The following is a 21,416-nucleotide window of genomic DNA, read 5'->3' as shown; positions in this document are numbered from 1 at the left end:
ATATGCAGCACACAGATGTTCTACACATTTTAGGTAAACCAGAACCATGGTTAATCATGTTAAAAAAAAGCTACCGGCAGCTCCTTAAATTCTGCGGTGTACCTCAGAGCTGCGGTCTGCCCTGTATATATTGTGCGGTCGTCATCGGGTTCACTATATGTATTACATTCGAGCGGCATACTTTTGATGCATTTTTTAACCAAAATAAAATCAATATTAAAACATATGTCTTACCTTGATTGTTTGTTGACCGATACGATTGTTCGAGAACGGGTGATTCTTCGGTCTTTACCCGACGATATGTATCCAACTCCCGTAAATGATTAGAAAACGATGCATTCTCCATAAAGGGCCTCGGTCCGAGGCCCAATCCACGAAACTGATGAGGGGGACCTTGGTGTACAGGAAAAACAAAAAGCACAAAATTTCTAATATAAATATGAACATTTTTAAATGTAGTTAATTATTTTAAAATATTTTACTTTATATAATTAATATATTTTAAAAGTATAATTTATTCGTTAATATCTCTACTATAAGTTAAAGTTACCATATTACGATTTCTCAAAACCAGGACATGTTAAAAAAAATAATAATAACAAACTATGCTTAATTTAGATCTAGAAATTTTATCTAACCTTCTAACTCATCTCTTACCATATTATCCTTCCATCACTTAACAGGTAATAAAATCTAGTTCATATAATTGTATAAATAATAAACTACCAAGGGAAATTGCAGGAAACTAAAATAAAACAAAATTAACATATCATTGAGTAATATTAGACAAATAGCTTGTTAATAATAAATAGTGTAGAAACGATCTATTTTTGACGATTACGTATTTATGTTTAATATATTACCTAAGACAATTTATATTCATCAATCTTTTTTTATTCATTTAATAAAAATCAGCATTTTAAAAACTATACATTTTATCCGGGAAAATTTACATTCCAAGATCTCTGTTTAGAATACCAGGACATGTCACAAAACCGGTAGTGTTCCAGCCACGATTTAAGATACACTTTAAATCAATAAATATATCTTTAATCGTGATCCCGGCAAATCCGGAACATATGGCCTCCTTACTTTAAGCTTACTTTATGGTTTCAATATCATGTATAAGACCGAAATACAAATTAAAATTGGTTTTTCTATCATATCTACTTTAGTTCTGCAGAAAATCGCACTCCTCAATTAAAGCATTTTAAAACAGACTGAATATTACAAAATATGAATTGATATTAAAGTATTTATTAATATATTCCTATCCTCTTATTTAATAATAATAAGATTAGTAATACATATATACTATACATAATATTAACTATATTATTTGTAATGTAATATTAACTTTATGAAGATAAAATTGTGAACTATTTTAGTATATATATGAATAAATGATAACTAAATTTAGTATAAGTTTAGAAAATATAGTCTTATTTTAATTCATCACTAGTGGTTCCCACGGATGTTAGTGGTCGAGATAAAATATATAATATATATTGTATAATGATATAAAAAACGTTCAGCATGTTTTGCCGAAATGCAAAAAAAATATTTATCGTCAACTGATAAAAATATATAGCATATTGGTTCTCATAGATTAAAACAAAATATATTTACATGCACATATATATTTGATTGTCATTTGTCCTATCGATTAACTTTATTATTATTATTTTTTTTTTATTACAAACCCACCGATCACGTTCTAAATAGTAAAGCGGCTCAAATTGGTCTGCGTGTTTAAATAATATTTATAATAATTATAATAATTGAGCCTTTTTACAGTTGTAAAAACTACCCGGAGGTCTGCCACATGGTTTTCCGGAACCCATTCACATCAAAGTCACGCTTTTTGGTGTTATTGTTATAGCCACCGATATCAATAAAATATGGATACACATATAAATGAAATTAAATGGAGTTAAGCTGAACATAATTAAGGGAAGTCAAGACTACATGAGTATAAAAACTCTTTATATGGATAATAGTTTTATTTTTTTATTATTATTATTATTATTATTATTATTATTATTGTATTACAAACACATGTTATCTTATAAAGTATTCAATTTCCGCAATTTAAATAAAAGCAATATTAAAACATAAACAAAAGCATATACCCGTTAAGTATTTACTACGTAAGTCTCCAACTTATAGTTATAAATAAATTTATCTATAGTTAAAACGAATTTTATCTTTCAACATTAAGATACTTACGAGATTTTGATCGTGGCTCTCGAGGTCCGTCCACAGTAACTTTGATTGCTTTATTGTACGTTGCTACTTGAGGTGGACATGTTGAAACTGTAATAGTGATAGTGAAACTTTTCCCTAAAAATTAATAAATATTATTTTAAAATAAATTGTCATTAAAAATATACCTATTTTATTTTCTAAAATCTTTATTGATCAAAGCTAGATTAATAAAACTGGCTCGCTCGCTCATGGCTTTACGAATATAAGACAATAATCCTACTTCTCATAAAATATATTATTAAATATTAAATCTATGCCGATAATTATTCGTAAACATAATATTATAAGTAATAAATGTGTATACAGTATCTATTTATCTAATTTATATTTTATATTTAAATCATAATTACATATATGCCCTTATCATTAAGTTCAAGAAACGATAACTCATGAAAAATTTAAAAAATAAAAATATAAAGTTGAAAAATGAGTTTAGCATTTAAGATATAATCGTAGCTAACCGTATCTTTTACTTAAAACTTAATCTTCATATTATGATTATTTATTAAATAAAATAATAAATGTACAAAGGTGGTTGATATATTGTACACAATATATACAAATATATAACGTAACACATATAAATAAATTCATTTTTACGGGTTTAAATTTTATATGGGACATGACCATGATATTTATGACTCATTCAATATACTACTTACATATATGACACACACAATTTTTTCATAATAGTAATATTATTACAGAAGAAAAAAAATAGTAAAAATGGCGCCAGAAAAGTAATAATCAAATCAAATGCCTGTCACCATCAATTATTTTATATTATATTTGATTTAGTTTTTAAACAATTAACTGTTTGATCATTAAACTCTACAAGTTATAACTATGTTATATATAACAACTGTTTATACATAAACACATGTATGTTATATTTAATATAATAATAACGTATAAAAATTGTTATTACTTACAGTGGTTAAACTGAGGAGGAACATTGAGGGACAGAGTACGCCTTCTTTTTTAAAAATATTTTTATTATGCCCATTATAATCATAATTAATCAACAAGAAATTTTAATCTAAGAGTACACAATGTATTTTATATTTTTGTATCCCTCTCTATTTTTTTTTTTTTAATTCAAACACTAATTTGCCGTTTATTTATTTTAAAACGTTCTTAATTTCAAAAATACTAGATCCAATTCAGAGACCAAGTTCTTTTTATTCGGCACATAATACAGAAATGTGGTGTATTACTATGTATTATATTCATTCTAAAAGCAATGATAGCTCAGTAATTAATTATCATTACATCAAGAATAATTCTTAGAAATTAGTAAAGCTTTATTAAAATTACACTTTCTAATAGTTTTGTAGTTGTTTCTGTTCAATAGTTTTCATCATTTCTTAACCTAATCTACTCCTCTTAAGAAAATAACTAAGCACATAAAAAAATTATATTTTTATAATTAACTATGTGGGTGATATATTTTAAAGTGAATTCAATACATAGAGCACAAGTTTTTTACTAGAAATCATAAGTCTAAAAAACATATAAGAAATATTTAAAAATAACTGTATTTTCGATCAGAATTTAAAAGAGTAAAATTTATTGCTTGATATTACTATAATGTAGGTATTCAAAATTTCAAAACATAATTAATATTATTAATATTTACTTGATATCTAATTTTTAAATATTTTTAAGTGAAGTAACAAGTTTACACCTCATTACCAATAACAAAATAATGTTAAATTATGATTTTCGGACTTAAAACTTGTCTTTAATTATAATTCATGAAAAATCACATTCAAACATTATTTAACCATACTAAATTTTAAACATTATAAAATAGTACATTTTTGATAATTTAATCACTATTATGTTGCTTGAGTTTTGCTGGTAGTTATATATAAGTATTTCTTGTATCTGCGCTATCCGTGTGTAATATACCACAGCAGTAGAATTATAGAAAGGTCGAGGTAACACGTGATATGACGATTTACTCACCAAGACACGTCATCTGCAGTTTAACTAATTAATTGCAGGATCAAGGGAGATAATGGATGAATCATATATAATTATAATTTGTGTGTAAGCCGCAGTTTCTGTTGCACATTCTGCTATAGTAGGATTACGCGTATAACTTACTGTAAGTAGCTTTGAATATCAAATAATTGAATACGAATTTAATTTCAATACAAGGTATTGTTTTCATACATACATATACAATTTTCTGTTTCTATGTGTTGTATATAGAATATTATAATTTATAATCATAATTCGTAGCAATATAATATACATAAACTGACCCCAACCATATGTATTAAATAGTAAGAAGGATAATCATTAAATTTAAAAAAAAAAATATTTAGTCTTGCATTTTTTGTATGGAAACGTCAATAATACAACATTATAACATTTATAGTTAGTTATTAGTTATTACTATTACAAATACATACACGCAGTATAAATCACGACGGGCCTGCGCATATTGCAACCACAAAGTCCTGTCAAATGTGCAATACATCAATAGGCGAGTTTTTCTACCTTTCCCCTGTGTATTTGCTGTCATCAAAGTAATTGCACGCGTCCAGCAAAGGAAGATGAGCGTTGCCATCAAAGAGCGGCGTAAATTAATATTATAATATAGTGTCGAAATGTGTCCGAGTAATTGTACATAAATGATGATAAAAGAGATTTAGGGCGACAGTTATTGCAAATTGATTTTTTTGTTTTTGCATCTTCTGGTAGGAAATAAAAAAATCATAACGTCTATAGTTTCCAAAGAAAAAATAAAAACATCTTTAACCCACCATCTGATAGCGCCGCGAGGGCTCACATGAAGTGATGTGTCGGCGAAAAAGCACAAGAACAAAGACTCTTTGTCCTTTGTCTCAGTACTTTTAAGGATGTTAAATGACATTAGGTTAAGTTTCAGGCCATGGTTTAATTACTTGCAATCGTATAATATTATGCATTAAACGAAATACCCAAAATGATATCACAAAAACCACACAAAAAAGAAAAATAAATGAAGACATGCATTGCAGTGCACTTGTAAGTATAATATTTATTCAGCATTAAACCCAGCTATAGCTAATATCGGTACAAATATTTAAAAAATGTTTGTACATATTTAAATATTATTTTGTTTATAAATTATCTAATTTATTTCTTTTTATGTATTAATGTTGTATGCGAGTGTGTATACCTAATATGATTACTTGTATACTCGTATATAAAAATTATTATCGTTTTATTATGTTGTATGTATGAGATTTAGTAATTACCAATAAATCTTAAATAATCATTTAATATGTTCAGGCTATAGACAACGCAAACGCATTTAAGTGTAAAATAAAGATGTTTTTATGAGATTTTATGTAAACAGAAACTATTTGGAACTTAATCACATATTTAAAATAGAAATCTATAATTTTTACAAACACTTGCAAAAATTACTGTGAATATTTGTATACGATATTTAACATTTCCAATTCCGCGTTAAATCTTTACCATTAATAACTGTTTAATATGAAGATAAATAAGTTACACGAATAACTACAGAGTTAATAAAAAAAATGTTCAGTAATTTAGTATAATATTACACTAGGGTGACCACACGTCCCGTTTAAAATAGGATTGTCCCATTATCCCGACAAACTCCAAACGGGACGCTTTTTATTTCGTTTTTAAAAGATGGTATCGTTTTAATCCCATTATTTCCATATTATAAAAATATAAAATAATGTTTATAAAAAAAATATCTATGTATTATAAAAATATAAAACAATTTTAAAAAGAACAACATATTATAATTATTAAGTATTATTATTTTATTATTTTAGTAAATTGTAACTTAAATATAAAAATAAATAATTATCATATTAATAAAAAATTGTTTATCCCACTTTTTTATTTTTATAAAAATAATTACCCTATATTACACCCATATTTGTTAAATTGAATACATCTTTAAGTTAAAAAAAAAAAAATCAATTTGATTATCAATTTTCATATAACACTATATTATACGTTCGATTAAATTAGTTCTAATAGACTTTTAAGTTATCTCAGTTACCTAGGTCATAAGAATTTCTTTTTTTAATAAATTTACTCTTTTATATTAAAGCACGTGAAACAAAACAATAAATGAATGCGTCTTAACATATAATCTATACAAAATAATTAAAATTTGCTAAAAACTTAATTTCTATTCCTGAAATGCTAAACATATTAGTCTGTGAGTGTTAAACATAACTTTTTATGAGTTTCCCTTTAAATAATTTAGCCATTGTAGATTATACAGTAAGAATAGATATTAAAATCATTCATAAATCATAATCAAGTAAATTTTATCATTATTGATCACTGTATAATATTACACAATAGATATTTTTAATTCGTCAAGTATATATAATAATACACAATATTTAATTGTATACGTATTATATAATAATTCTGAATAATTTTTCTATGAATTTATTAATAGAGTTTATATGGGACAAAAGTTAAAAAAAGTTGGAAAATTTAAATGGATTTATAGGGATAACACGCTTTATAAATTCATTCTACTCACAAAAATAAGGACTGTGTTTCTAATGTAATACTTATCGACTTATCCTTAATACTTTGATAAAAGGACGAGTACAATGTTTATCTATATGAAAATTTACTCTTACGCGCGATGATTATACTTATATCAAAAATCGTTTGATTAAAATTAATAAAAGAATAGTCTATTTAAACATCGTACAGAAACCGAGTGTTCGAAAATACGCGTGTTCTGTATATTTAAATGAATAATCGAATAGTCTTAAAACAATCATAATTTGAACATATACAAAGATTTCATCATACAAATAAAGGAATGTGTACTTATAAAAATCTCTATCGTGTGTAAAACAATGTTAAAGGTTAAAGCACTCCCGGATATTTTCTTCCCGTGCAAATGTGCAATAACAAAATGAGCGAAGTTCCTACATAATAATTCAATTTTTTTTGAAAATCTAGAAAACTCGCTCTGCAGTATGTATAGTAGACTTGAATAATGTATCTCGTAATTTGCAAGCAATTACTCAATGAATGTATTGCATTTTAATTCAATGTAAATAAATAAAATATAATCAATTGTACAAAAATCAGTAGATGTATATTTCTATAAAAAGACTGTTTATGTTGTATTAATATTAACATACCTATTTTTAATTTGGTAGGTTGATCTTATTTTTATTATAAGCATCACATATAGCTTGTATATTATAAAGTAATAAGTACTTCCGCATCTAAAACTATGTTAATACATTAGCGTTACATTTTTTTACGTAATTTTATGTGAGAAACATATTTATTAAATCCAAATTATACCTAATCTAAATATTAAAAAAGATTCATTGTAAATATAATATACGTAATTTCGAATAGTTTCAAACCTCAAAAATGAATATTTTTTTTGCAATTAGAGATAAAATGTTTAGCTTTTTAATAATTATATGAAAAGTTCTGAAGATTTCTTTCTGTTGACCTTAAATAGGCAATTAGATCAATTTTTTTACCATAAATCACCCTTCATGTTGAAGATTAACGCAAATCGTTTTAGTCCAAAACATAATGGCAGACATGCAGAAAAAAAACACATTATTCTAAAACTCAATTTGCTCAGAATTTAATACAATTTTAACACATCATATTACATATTATAAGACCTTTTTGTGATATTACTTATATAATGAAAGTTTGATATTCATCTTTATGAGGAATATTGACTTAATAATTGAAATCGTTCTTGTTTAGATATCTTAAAACCAAAAAAATCGTTCAATAACAATACAATATCTAAGTACCTACAAAAACAGTCTACTGCAAGAGCCTACTGAACAGTTAATTTGTCATCACTTGGAGGGATTTCGCCCCCTTACTCATCGTTGCGTACAAGGGGCAAATTTCCAAGAGAGGTTTTTCATTATATCCACAATATAACTATTATAATATTATAATCGGTATGTATATATTATACATAAATTAATGCGCGTTACCTCGTCCACTGCGCCCGACGAACCTCAAGTCGTTGAACTTGGCGATTTGGTTCTTGACCAGGGCGGAACAGTTGCGCAGCTCGGCCGAACAGTTCTCGTCGTTTCCGGCTTTGAGCGTGACGGCCGTGCCGTCCGGCACCTCGGACAATATGACCACCTTGAACGCGCCGGGCAGCGTCTTGTTAGACCGCCAATGCGTGGGCAGGGCGCTGCACAGCATGTACGGACATCCGGTGCGGACCAGCTCGCCCGGGTGCTCGGCAGTCACCTCGTTGACAGCCGCCTCGGTCCACCACAAATCTTCGGACGGCGGCGAGCACGACGACGACGACGACGAGGCGGTGGCCGCGCCTTGCTGGTCCGCCGACGAAGGGCCTCGACGCCTCTTCTTGCTGTGGTCCGACGTCATCCGCACCAAGCGCATATCTCGGCTACTGCGGCGATAGCGGGGAAATTCGCGACGGTTTTTTAAATGCGTTATTATAATGTTTTTTAGCGGGCCAATCGCGGGTAGATTTAAGTTTCGCGTGACGATTTGAAATTATAATACACCAATATTTAAAATTATATCGTCTCGTCGATGTCGGATTTGCAACGCAGTTATTTCGGTCGGTTTTTATTCGATTCGTTTACCGCGGGATGACATTGCGCCCGACGTTACAATGTGTTTCGATCGCATCGTGCGCGTCCGGACCGCGGATATGAGCCGACTGCTACTACTACTGCTGCGGGGACGGACGGTCCACAGACGCCCGCTCAACGACGTACAGCTCGACGCGCCCGCCGACGAGAGGCGCGAGCGTTTCGACGTCTCCCACCAACGGACGTTCGCAGACACTCCCATCGGTCACTCCCACTATATATAATATAATATTGTATTCATCCCGCCGTCCGTTCTGCAAAGTACTAGGCATGCTCAGGTACCTTGCAAACAGGTGTGATAATTTAATATTATATAAAATCTTTGGTGCTCGCATATTCAATATAATAATATTAATAAATTATAATCAGGGTTAATAAGTTCGTGCGTGCTGAAAAATGAATACCCTATAGATACCTGCAATACTTGAAACATCCACTAAAACATCTATGTAGGGATGATAGTGATACACAAAGCTGAGGACTAGCTAATTATAATTAAAAACTTATAAATAATTGGATTCGATTGTTAATAACTTTCTAATTTGACTTTCTAACTTGTAGAGTAATTTTTTTTTACTACAAAAATCTCAACGTCCCGTAAAACATAGAACTGCCTAACGCTCATAGTGCTAACTGAACTATTATTAACACTGTATATTTTGTGATATAATAATTACATTATTTATCATTTTATTTCTTATCAATCCCTTGTATTTCTTATATAATGCAAATTTTAAACCACTTGTTATTATAGCTATATAATAGATATAAATAATTAGTACCTATCATAAATCCTAATTATTAATTTATTTTTGTATAATACTTAACACTTAAAAAATCGGTTTTTTGAATTTATATTTTAAGCTACAAAAAAAATACATTCTATTCTAACTATTCAATGTTTATTTACCAAGTAGTATTTCACTGAGTAAAAATTTGGAAAATTTTAGGAGCTAACTTAAATTCTAACTCAATTAAATTTTATTTTATAGTAACTTAACTTCAACTAGTTAAAAAAATAACTAATCTGCCCAGCTTTGAATTATATAGCGTATTATAAATAATTTTAAACTGCCGACTATAATGATAATGTGTATATATGTATATACAACATACCTACGTAGATATGGTTATCCTGCTAATTTCTTTAGATGTCAAGTATATTATTAAATACGACTGTGTAAGATATATAATGACATGCAATCCTATGAACTAATAAACAATAAAATACATAAGTATTGTCTAAGAGTATACGAGTCCGTACAACTTGAACAGTAAAATGTAACTTTTTACTATACTTCTATGAAAATATAACGTATATAAAAACTTCAGTGGCACCATAAGAATACTCTTTATACTTCTTGCAATGCGCACACATATTATTACAAATTTAATTTTACATTTATGAATAAATAATATGTCAATGATTGAGATGGACCGAATGCAAGAATTATATATTAATAATGAGTGGTACTTACAGTCTTCAAGTGAAAGATAAATAGTACCATTTGTAATAATATAATGTCTTCATAAGGAAATACTAATATATTATTTTATAACTATTTTAATAGTTTCTTACATATATTATGGCCTATAGAATATAAATTATTTCAATTTTTTATATATACGCACAACAAAAATATATATAGTTGGGTACCCAGCCCTGAAATGGTTATTTTCCGGGAAGAGAATTCATTAAATAATTCTATCATTATTTATAAAAAAAAAAAAACCGCAATAAATATTATAAATACATACCTTCTAAATAACCATCAAATTGACAACAGCATGGCACCGTAATATACAACCCGGATGCGCGCCGATTTTACACTCTATCGATGCGGCTTCGTGACGTCCGACATGATCATTAATCAATGACCAAATGATCTTCATTCTTTAAAGTATATCGATCGACGAATGACTATCAGTATTTTAAATAAATAAGTATATAGGTTAAGATATTATCATTTATTATAGGTAAGCTTATTTTTATGTTTAATATATTTATATATTATGTGAAGGTATATAACTTTCGTTTTCATTTTAAATTCTAAATGAATATTACAATGATGTGTTTTTATTTTTTTTTTTTTATCACCTTTTGAAGCTATAAAAATGCTTCAATTTTCAACCTTGAAGATTATTTCTGGTAAAAATATGAACTATAAACTATAGATAAATAAAATAATTTTAGATCAAAAATAAAAAATACTCAAAACTTTTTAAAATAACAAAAAAGAAATCAAGGAAAAATGAGAATTTTCACCCAAAACCAGTTTTTAACAAAATTAATTTTTTTTTTTTTGATGTACCTAACTCAAAAATCTATTACCATAGAGTATAGAAACTTGACATTTTCATTGATTATTCATATTAACGTATTCTATGAAATACAACTAATTTTTTACATACATAAATATATATATATATATATATATATATATGTATGTATGTATGTATGACCTTGAACAATAAAATGTACAACGGACATACGTAATTTTTTTTGAAAATATTTAAATAACCTAATGGTATTATCGAATTATTTTATAGTTATGATGTTTATGTCTATAATGCGAATGTATGATTCGAATGTGTTTAAAGATTAGATATTCAATTCTATTTCATAGTTATGAAAGAAACTCACCTGGGCCCAACATACGCGTGTAGAAAGATTACAACTAAACCTCCGACTTCGTATGCTTAAAACTTTGCTAATTAATGACAAACATACAAATCTAAAAACAAAACTACTAATGTTATATAAATCCCTCATCAAATCCATTTGGACTTATGGTCTCAAACTCTGGGGAATACTAAAAAATCAAATCTAAATCGTATTCAGGCTTTTCAAAATATTGCATTAAGAAAATTAACAAACTCTCCCTCTTATGTTTCTAATCATACCCTTCACTCAGACCTGAAAATTAAAACTGTAAAAGAAGAAGCAGTAACTCATTATAAAAGATTCCATAATCGACTTGCAACTCATTCCAATCCTCTTATTCAAGCTCTGTCATCAAATTGTATTCCGGGTAATCCTCCGGGGCGCTTAAAACGCAACTGGTGTAGATATGTTGACTTAAAAAAAATAAATAAATAAATATAAAAATTTATATATATGTAAAAATTAATGTATAACCTTACTTAAAAGTTTCATTACTGAGTGGCTGCTTGCATCAAGATTTTCATGTATTATAATATTTATTTTAGCCACTACTTTTATTGTACCCTTGAGGTACGGATTGTGTATATAACAATAAAGGAAAAAAAAGTTATGGAGGACAGTATACCTACCTACTTTTATTTATTATTTCCAATCTGTAATATATTATTACTCTCATAATATGTGTCAAATTGACAACTGTCAATGCTCATATGCCTCATATAGTGGCGAGAGGTATCGGCTCTGATCTGCCACAGTTCGTATAGTTATAGTCAATCTACTTGATCAAGCTTTGATGTTATTATTAAATTTATAAACACATAGGTATTATCCATGATTAAACTAAATAATAATTTATAAATTTAAGTTTCTATGACTATTTGGCCCTTTTTATTCAGAAGTCATCTGATACTATTATTAGGCTGTTATATAACTTATTGTGTTTCACAATGTTATAGATTATTTATTTTTAAAATAATATTTTTTAAAAATTCTTTTAAAATACACTTTATAAAAATAGCATTGGAACATCTGGATTTGTTAAAAAATTAACAAATAAAATAAAAATATGCATTATATAATAATATAATATATAAATAAACTATAAAAATAAAAAAATAAAACAACCTGCAGCTAAGTGTCACTAATTGGTAGCTTCTTATTCCAAGTATTCAATATTTATTTATTTATTTGTTATTTCATCACTCATCATATACTTTTTTATGCTAAATAGTACAAATTGTGAATATCTTCATAAAAATTTAAAAAATTATAAATTGAAAATTTTTTTATTGATTTTAAAAATTCCGTACATTATATTTCAAATATTTAAAAAAAAAATTATTTTATTTATTACAAACATCGTGTAAAGTATAGGGGAACTAAACTCCCTCTAACCTCCACCCAATTGCATTTAGAACAGTATTCTAAATGACTTGTTTGAATTCTAACTTATAAATATAATAACATTTTCAAAAATGTCATATATTTAATAATTTACAAGAAAAACATTAATTCTCAGTTGAAAAAAACTGGTATCGCCATTGTACATTATACAAAATCTTAGTACTAGGAAATAAAATCATTAAGTGTATACTTAAAAACTGAATTTCGAAAAATTGTTATTAAATTAAAAAAAGAGTTAGTATACTTGGTGTATCTCTCTGTTTATATTATGGTTCGATATAATGATTCTTATAGTGGAAAATAATCGTTATAAACTTATAACTTATATGTTATGGATACCAGATAGTCAAAGAGTGACTATGGCATTATGTGACTTCCATTTCTTACTAATAACTAATTTATTTCAGCAGTTAGCGCCTTTCCGTGCATGTGAATATGTGATACAATTGTATATATAAATTATAAGATTTTCACTGTGTATAATATATATCATTTAAAAAACAGACTAGGTATATAGTAAAATCTTATGTAATAAATGCATTTTACTTAAAAACAAATATGGAAATTTACCTCTCGCTGAAATATCAGGAAAAATTTTAAAAACACAAACTTAAAAATTATTCCAAAATTCCTACTAATACTTACAAATAAAATAGCTAGATTAAATATAACTTTTGATTTGTAAATTTTTGTTTTAATAAAATTATTAATATATTAAATGAAATGCAGTGAATATGCTATCATATACTCACACCAGTAAATACGTGCTAACACTTAAAACGCCTATAAATAACCGATCAACACCAGTTACATTTAAAATTTTTCGAACCCCCATCCAAAAAATTTTTCTCAAGTTCTCTATTTATATTTGTATTATTATATGTGCTCGTACATTTAGCAAACTTTAATATTTATTGTAATCAATAGCTATATAATAAACCTAATTAAAGAGTATAAAGAAAATCTTAATTGTTTTTGGTTGTATGGTAGGTACTTACAAATTACAATCTATATCATTAAGCTCGGAATAATTTTATTTTAGTTAAAAGTGATAACTTATAATGGCATTTATTTTGTAACAATAAACTTGAAAAATGTATAAAAGTTTGAATTTTAAATACATAACTATATCATTAATTACTAGGTATTCGGAATAGAAACATAGGAATCTATGAAACATTAAGATCCTAATAGTATATAAATATGTGATAAATTAATAAATAGGTAAGTATCCATTTGAATATGTAATACAATATTAAATAGCTAGTTATTAAATAGAGTGACTTATGTACTTTAACAACGTTCAACAGTGTTGAACGGTCATAAAATAATAATTCATTATCTTTATACAAATAATACGGTCCTACCAATAATGTATAATACTTTTTACAATCTTAAATAATTTTAATAATAGGTACTTGTTCATTACACAATATATAGGTATCTAATACTATAATACACGAATACTGAGAGAAATAAGAACCTACTCTATTATAATATTAAAATAATTTGTAAAAAGTCTAATAAACTCAAATCAGTTAAATCATAGACTCAAGGTTGAATATGTATGAAACCAAATTAGTAATTACCAATCATAACCTTAAATATTTACTGATAAACACTAAACAGAATACTAACACCAAAACTAAAAAATAAAAATAAAACTATCTTTTTATAATATTAATAATATTATCACGGTTTAAATAAACTATATTTTAAACCGTATACCTATTGCATTAGGTATATTATTTATATTATTATTAATATATTATTTAAAAAAGGCTAGGTACTGACTAATAAGTAGATATTCTGTATTACAGTGTATTTATTGTTTTTTTATTTATATAAATAATTGTTTATAGATATTTATTAGTTAGTGAATTAAAAATCATTACAATTTAATTGAATTATATATATTATTTAATTTAGTGATCTCCTAGTAAGAAAATGCCCCCGAAACAAAGAAAAATCGCTATAATGGGTTATCGTTCAGTCGGTATGTGATAAAACAAATTAAAACTTATTAAATTAACTAACAAGAGTATCAAGTAAAAATGAACAAATTAATGGTTAAAAATATTTTGTATATAATTATCATTAATTTTTTGTTTAGGTAAATCGTCATTAAGCATTCAGTTTGTTGAAGGTCAGTTTGTCGATTCCTACGATCCAACAATTGAAAACAGTAAGTGTATTTAATCTGGCTTAACTAAACAGAACCACTGAGTTAAATTTTAAGGATTAAACTTAATTTTCCTGAAACATGTTGAGATGGTTTAGAATAGTAAAGGTCTTAAAACTTGGGTGACTAACACTTATCCTTTTTGTCATTGTTTAGCAATATTCTAAAATGATTTATTATTATTATTATAAAAATTATAATTTGAAAACATGATACTTTAAATTTTATTTATTAGTATTTAAATAATTTTAAACTTATTTATTTCCATAGCTTTTGTGAAAACCACCAAAGTAAACAATCAAGAATATGACTTAAAATTAGTTGATACAGCTGGACAAGATGAGTACTCTATATTGCCAACACAGTATTCTATGGACATTCATGGATATGTCTTAGTCTATAGTATTACGTCACCAAAATCTTTTGAAATTATACAAATCATTTATGATAAATTATTAGACATGACAGGCAAAGTACAGTAAGCACCCTTAAGTAGATTTGTATCCGTTTGCCAGTAATGACCCTTATATTTATTTTTTTCTAGTATTCCTGTAGTGTTGGTAGGTAATAAAAAAGATTTACATATGGATCGAGTTGTCACTCAAGAAGAAGGACGAAAGTTAGCTAATTCTTGGAAAGCAGTATTTCTCGAAGCTTCGGCCAAACAGAATGAGGTAACTTCAAAAAAAGTTAGTAGTTAATTTCTTTTATTATTTTAGATTATGAATTTATTTCATTATTATTTTATTGGTTTATTTGTATTATAAAATTTTTCTATTTATAAAAAATATAATAGGTATCACTATATATTAAACTAGTGAGCTATGCTCTATGTTCTATTTAATAATTTATTGATTTACCTTTATTACCAATAATAACCCCTTTTAAATTTTGAAATTTAAAATATTTAAAAATGTTTGTATAACAAAGAAGTAATTTTTTTATTATTGTTTTAGTGTGTAGCTGATATCTTTCATACTATGATAATGGAAATTGAAAAAACAAATGGAAATACTGTTCAAGAAAATAATAAATGCAGTATTTCATGAAAATGTAAAACTATATTAACAATTTATTTATTTGAATTATGATGATTAAAATAATACTAAATAATACTCACGTGTGTTGTTACATGTTCATATAATTTACCATTTAGTTTGTTATTCAACTTTATATTTTTAATATTTCTAAGTTATGTAAATATTTACTAATTCTTTGTTCTAAAATGTATAAAATATAATTTTCTATCTTCCATGTAGAGACTTAATTGTTATTTAACTTATGTATATTTTGTTCAATTGGTGCTAAATTTAAATAAAAAATAGTATGTTTTTATATTACTTAGTGTTTCAAGCAAAATAATTATAGCTTATTTGCTGCAATAATATAATTTAAGAAAATAAATATATTTACATGTATACAAAGTTGACCTTCCAGGTTAGGGATTTAGCTTAGGGTTGACAACCCTAACTTAGAAAAAAATATCATGAAACCTACAACATCAATATACAAAGTAATATATTTTTTCTATGAATTATAAAAATAAAATGTATTGAAAATTTTAATTCAACAATTAATTTAAGGTTATAAAAACAATTAAGAAACAAGAATAGAATTTATGTACTTTCATTGGATAACAGATTATTAGGGTTTAGATGTATACCTCTAAACAAGCTTAACTTATAGGATGTGCTGCAATATTTAAAATTTAATCATTCAATATTTCAACATTTGACTTTTATTGTCAGTTATTACAAGTTACAAAATAATACTTATTAATATATACATCATGATTTTTTTGATTGTTATTTAATAAAATCACATAACCCTTAGCAACAGTAGGCATTGGGATGAATTTATGTATTATTTTTATTCAAATACCTAAATAAAGATCACTTGAAAAAGTGTTATTTGACGATTTAATACCACCATCCATCATGTCAATATGTCATATAGTTTTTTTCTTATACCTAGTACCTTTTAGATTCTAAACAGAATAATGAATATATTGATTTTACAATGATATGAGTATTTTTCATATTTTGGGTAGTAAAAATGACTTAATTTTCAAAAATAGGAGTAGTTATTGATAAAAAGTGGATTTAATTAGTACTTTTTTTTTGGGGGGGGGGGAACTTAAAAGTAAAAGTTTCTAATACTTTTTTTATAATTGGAAAAAAATTAAGGAAAAACTTGAATCTTTACTTAATTTCAATTTTATACAAAATCAATTTGGTTTTTTGATGTAACTTGAAAAAAATTACCACAGATACTTGAAATTTTCACCAAATATTTATATTATAAAGTAATATATTAAAATAGATTTTTTAATCATTTTAACCCTTTTAGTGCTATTTATAAACATGAGAATTTTCAAGATTTTTAATTTCTTTTTAATAAATGTCAATTAAAAATATATTCGCTGAGTAGAAATGTTTGAAAATTTAGTTGGTACAAAGTTCTTCATAAATTGTTTATTTTTGATTTAAGAAATATTGAAAATCTATAGTCATGATGTATTTTTATAAGTGTTTAAAGTTAGAATTTTAAAAAAATTTCAAAAATGTACAAATTATTTTATAATTAGAAATTTTTCATAGCGCTTTTTTGCAAGCTTATGGATAGTCAATAGTTTTTGATTTTACAGATTGTAAATTTGTAAGTTCTCCGTTTATTAATTTTCAATAAAAACATAATATATAATATATATATAGATAACATTAACATATTAAATACTACAGTATATGAACAACCTAGAGAATAGAGATATTACTGATATTAAAATTATTAAGTGGATTAGTGGTTACGTAAAATTGTATCGAAAATAGAAATGGAACCCTGATGACCTGATAGAGCAATTTGAAATTTGAGTAGTAATTCCGAAAGTTAAAAACGTTATTTTTATATAATGGTATATCGTTTTGTGCGGCATTTGGAAAAATATTATAATCTACTATACCAATTGTCTATTAAGCATTTTATATGTTTGTAAAGAAACATTACGATATAGTCACTCAAAATTCAAATTTTATTACAAATCATTGTAAATTTGTAAAAGTAATTAAACTCAAATGAAGCAGTTATTATATAGTATATTGGAAGTGTACATTGTGTTTAATTTGAACTCAACGATAAATCATAAATTGTCCTTAAATATAGGTTTACAAAGAGAAATTCCAATAATAAAAACTTATTCTGCTCTACATTATAGCATTTTATACATATTACGTGTTATATTTTATTGAAAAAATAAATAAAAGCATAACAAAAAATGTAAAAGAAATGTTATGTAAGTAGGTACTAATTTCAATATTTTTATCAATTACATAACACGTAATATATTATGTATTATAATTTGTAATACATTATTATATAATAATAAATGTCTTAAGTTATAACAAAATACGACTAAAAATTGTTAATTAATTGTATTCATTATTCACATTTCCTGTAACACATTATAAACCATTTTATTTATATCAACATTACTTTGAGGCAGAAAATTAATGTTTGGGCTTTAATACATTATGGTCATTACTCATTATATGTATACCTATGTTTAATACAAGAAGTCTTTCTGATGAGCGTCCTAAATTATTTTTGTTCCTAGTCATTTAACCAAAAGCCGAGTGAAATATAAAATAATGTGTTTGATGTTTAACTTACTATTTAAACTTTAAACATTCAACGTTAAGTGTTGAACAGAATTAACAGATTATCATTAATGCCAATCTAAGTGACCACAAATCGAATCTACATTCAAGTATTCAATATCAAATATTCAAATATCAATAGACTACAGCAGTCAGCAGCTGATGAACATCGAAGCATCGAACTCGAAATCATACAAACATTACAAACAATACAAACCGTAAATATAATAATATACATTGTAAAGAATTTAAGAATCGCAGGTTCGTTTTCTGAAAAGAAAAATAACCACAAGTCGGTTTCTTTTCCATGAAACGTCGTCAATGTGTTTTGTGAACGAATGTTGGTTGTATAATCTACGTATACTACATAGCCGTGTGCTGTGCTCGTGTAGTAAAATACTCTGCAAATAATCATTAAGCATAGTAATTCACTATTCATTATTCAATTAAAGTTGTATAACACAATATGACATGGTATGGGTGATGGGTCACAAATAAATGAACTGATCACACTCTGAAAAAAATGCCGCCGAAACAAAGAAAAATCGCCATTATGGGCTATCGTTCAGTCGGTAAGTAAAATAAAAATCATATTTTCTTTTATAGTAACAATTATTATTCATCCTTACTCGTAGTATTTAATGAACGTTTCCCGATATTATTTTATTATTAAAAAATTAACTTTATTTGATTTTACAGGTAAGTCGTCGTTGAGCATCCAGTTTGTTGAAGGTCAATTTGTAGATTCTTATGATCCAACAATTGAAAACAGTAAGTTTGTCTGCTATTCAATTGATCAATATTTTAAACTAATAAAAGTCATTGATTGAAAATGTTTTAATATCTTCAGCTTTTGTGAAAACCACTAAAGTTAATAATCAAGAATATGACTTGAAATTAGTCGATACAGCTGGACAAGATGAGTACTCCATATTGCCAACACAGTATTCCATGGACATTCATGGATATGTCTTGGTCTACAGTATAACCTCTCCAAAATCTTTTGAAATCATTCAGATAATTTATGATAAATTATTAGATATGACTGGCAAAGTACAGTGAGTACCTTAGTTTGGTAGTTAATAATTATTAATGAGTTATTCTTTGAGTTTATTATTTATATTTATTTTCTATAGTGTTCCCGTAGTATTGGTAGGTAATAAGAAAGATTTACATATGGATCGAGTTGTTACACAAGAAGAAGGACGGAGGTTAGCAGATTCTTGGAAAGCTGTATTCCTTGAAGCTTCAGCCAAGCAGAACGAGGTAACATCAAAAAAAGTTAGTAGTTAATTTCCTGTATTATTTTATTTTATTAATTTATTTCCTAATCCTATTTAACATTTGTACTGTTTTCTATCCAATTTTATTTTCACCACATAATATTGTCTGTAAGTATTAAAAAAAATATCTTACATATAAAAGATAATTATTAAAAAGCAAAGTAGATATTATTTTTTTATTAAAAAAGTGTTTTTTATTTTTATTTTAGTGTGTTGCTGATATATTTCACACTATGTTAATGGAAATTGAAAAAGCAAATGGGAATACTGTTCAAGAAAATAATAAATGCAGTATATCATGAAAATATATGACTGTTAATTTTTTTAATATTTCCGAAAATGTTAATTTATTTAACTAATGTGAAATTAACATGAAAAATACCACTGAAGCCAGAAATGATTATTGTTTATTTTTAAGTAATTTTTAATTTTAATACAACTAAAATATATATTTATATATGTATCTTCTATCTTTATGCTAAACTATTATTTTACTTAATATATTTTGTAACATATTATGTTTGTTTTATCATTATTTTATACATTCAATTTTAATTTTAATTAGTTTCTAAATTGAATCATTCATTAGTATTGTACAGGGTGGTTCTTTTATTAATATCCTTTATTATTTTAAAATTATTAACTGAGATATAATTTATAATATTGAATATTTTTTATTGCTATTGTTTTCCATATGTTTGTTTACCAAACCATAATTGATTAACAAGTGATTCTTAAATTGCAACCTATATTTTTCTTTTCTTAATTTAAATTCTAATCAAGCTATAATCATACAAATTTGTTTTGATTAACATTTTTAATAAAAACAATAATCAAAATACTTAAACATAATATTTTGATTTAGATTTTGTTATATATATTGAATTTCTAGAGAATCTTTTTTTCATTACATATCGTAAGTTAGATGTGTGAAGTAGTAAACCACACATTTTTAAAGTTTCTGTAATGTTATTGTCACATAATTATTTTTAAATTGAATTTTAATGCTTGTTATTTTTAAATATGTTTGCTTCAGATATTAAAAATAAGGATATAAGTTGCCTTTAAAAATCAATAATTGATTTTCGTTTCTCAAACAAATATAAGGAAAAAGGGCAACATGAAATGTAAAAATTGTGTGTACATGCATTTTTAAATAAATTGATGTTCACTTAAAAGTATCATTTTGTATATTTATTGATAAAGTAATAATTATTATAAATAAAAAAATTGTATTAATTAAGAATGAAATATATGTTTTTTAAGTAATTAATTGTGTTTTATTGGTGCTATGAATATTCTAATATTTAATAGTAACAA

At 25.9% G+C, this 21,416-nt stretch overlaps 3 protein-coding genes across 6 annotated transcripts in view; 2 read left to right on the top strand and 1 right to left on the bottom strand.

Annotated features, from left to right (window-relative positions):
* The window catches only part of LOC112597847 (protein lozenge-like), a 40,062-nt gene extending 31,055 nt beyond the window's left edge, over positions 1–9,007 (bottom strand). Inside the window, exons 1-3 of one of the 2 annotated variants that reach the window (XM_025344077.1) lie at positions 8,268–9,007; positions 2,230–2,343; positions 235–402 (exon numbers count right to left, since the gene is read on the bottom strand). In XM_025344077.1, the coding sequence (XP_025199862.1) occupies positions 235–402; positions 2,230–2,343; positions 8,268–8,691 (706 nt within the window). In that variant the 5' untranslated portion in view covers positions 8,692–9,007. The remainder of the gene's footprint in view (positions 1–234; positions 403–2,229; positions 2,344–8,267) is intronic. The other variant, XM_025344078.1, reaches the window with a different exon arrangement.
* A 5,668-nt stretch (positions 9,008–14,675) lies between these two features.
* On the top strand, positions 14,676–16,224 carry LOC112597793 (GTP-binding protein Rheb homolog). 2 transcript variants are annotated; one of them, XM_025344006.1, is made up of 6 exons: positions 14,676–14,718; positions 14,908–14,974; positions 15,092–15,163; positions 15,431–15,638; positions 15,705–15,849; positions 16,117–16,224. In XM_025344006.1, the coding sequence occupies exons 2-6, from the start codon at positions 14,926–14,928 to the stop codon at positions 16,207–16,209; spliced, it is 567 nt and encodes a 188-aa protein (XP_025199791.1). In that variant the 5' UTR covers positions 14,676–14,718; positions 14,908–14,925; the 3' UTR covers positions 16,210–16,224. The 2 variants fall into 2 exon arrangements, with proteins under 2 accessions (XP_025199791.1, XP_025199792.1); XM_025344007.1 differs by lacking the exon at positions 14,676–14,718 and having other exon boundaries at positions 14,777–14,974; positions 15,705–15,834.
* Positions 16,225–19,154: 2,930 nt separating this feature from the next.
* Positions 19,155–20,562, top strand: LOC112597865 (GTP-binding protein Rheb homolog). Of its 2 annotated transcripts, none has more exons than XM_025344100.1 (5): positions 19,155–19,385; positions 19,513–19,584; positions 19,664–19,871; positions 19,950–20,079; positions 20,306–20,562. In XM_025344100.1, the coding sequence occupies exons 1-5, from the start codon at positions 19,337–19,339 to the stop codon at positions 20,396–20,398; spliced, it is 552 nt and encodes a 183-aa protein (XP_025199885.1). In that variant the 5' UTR covers positions 19,155–19,336; the 3' UTR covers positions 20,399–20,562. The 2 variants fall into 2 exon arrangements, with proteins under 2 accessions (XP_025199885.1, XP_025199884.1); XM_025344099.1 differs by having other exon boundaries at positions 19,156–19,385; positions 19,950–20,094.
* Positions 20,563–21,416: the final 854 nt, after the last annotated feature.

Source organism: Melanaphis sacchari, unplaced genomic scaffold (assembly GCF_002803265.2).
Source record: "Melanaphis sacchari strain LSU unplaced genomic scaffold, SCAv2.0 Contig43_pilon_pilon, whole genome shotgun sequence".
Classification (NCBI taxonomy): domain Eukaryota; kingdom Metazoa; phylum Arthropoda; class Insecta; order Hemiptera; family Aphididae; genus Melanaphis; species Melanaphis sacchari.
Note: the sequence above shows the minus strand (reverse complement) of the source record. Positions and strands in the feature narration are given on the sequence as shown.

Coding starts and splice junctions, on each gene's coding strand:
- LOC112597793 (XM_025344006.1), top strand. CDS start 14,926: ATGCCCCCGAAACAAAGAAAAATCGCTATAATGGGTTATCGTTCAGTC. Junction 14,975..15,091: donor AATGGGTTATCGTTCAGTCG/GTATGTGATAAA, acceptor TTTTTTGTTTAG/GTAAATCGTCATTAAGCATT. Junction 15,850..16,116: donor ATGAGGTAACTTCAAAAAAA/GTTAGTAGTTAA, acceptor TTATTGTTTTAG/TGTGTAGCTGATATCTTTCA.
- LOC112597865 (XM_025344099.1), top strand. CDS start 19,337: ATGCCGCCGAAACAAAGAAAAATCGCCATTATGGGCTATCGTTCAGTC. Junction 19,585..19,663: donor TGATCCAACAATTGAAAACA/GTAAGTTTGTCT, acceptor TAATATCTTCAG/CTTTTGTGAAAACCACTAAA. Junction 20,095..20,305: donor ACGAGGTAACATCAAAAAAA/GTTAGTAGTTAA, acceptor TTTTTATTTTAG/TGTGTTGCTGATATATTTCA.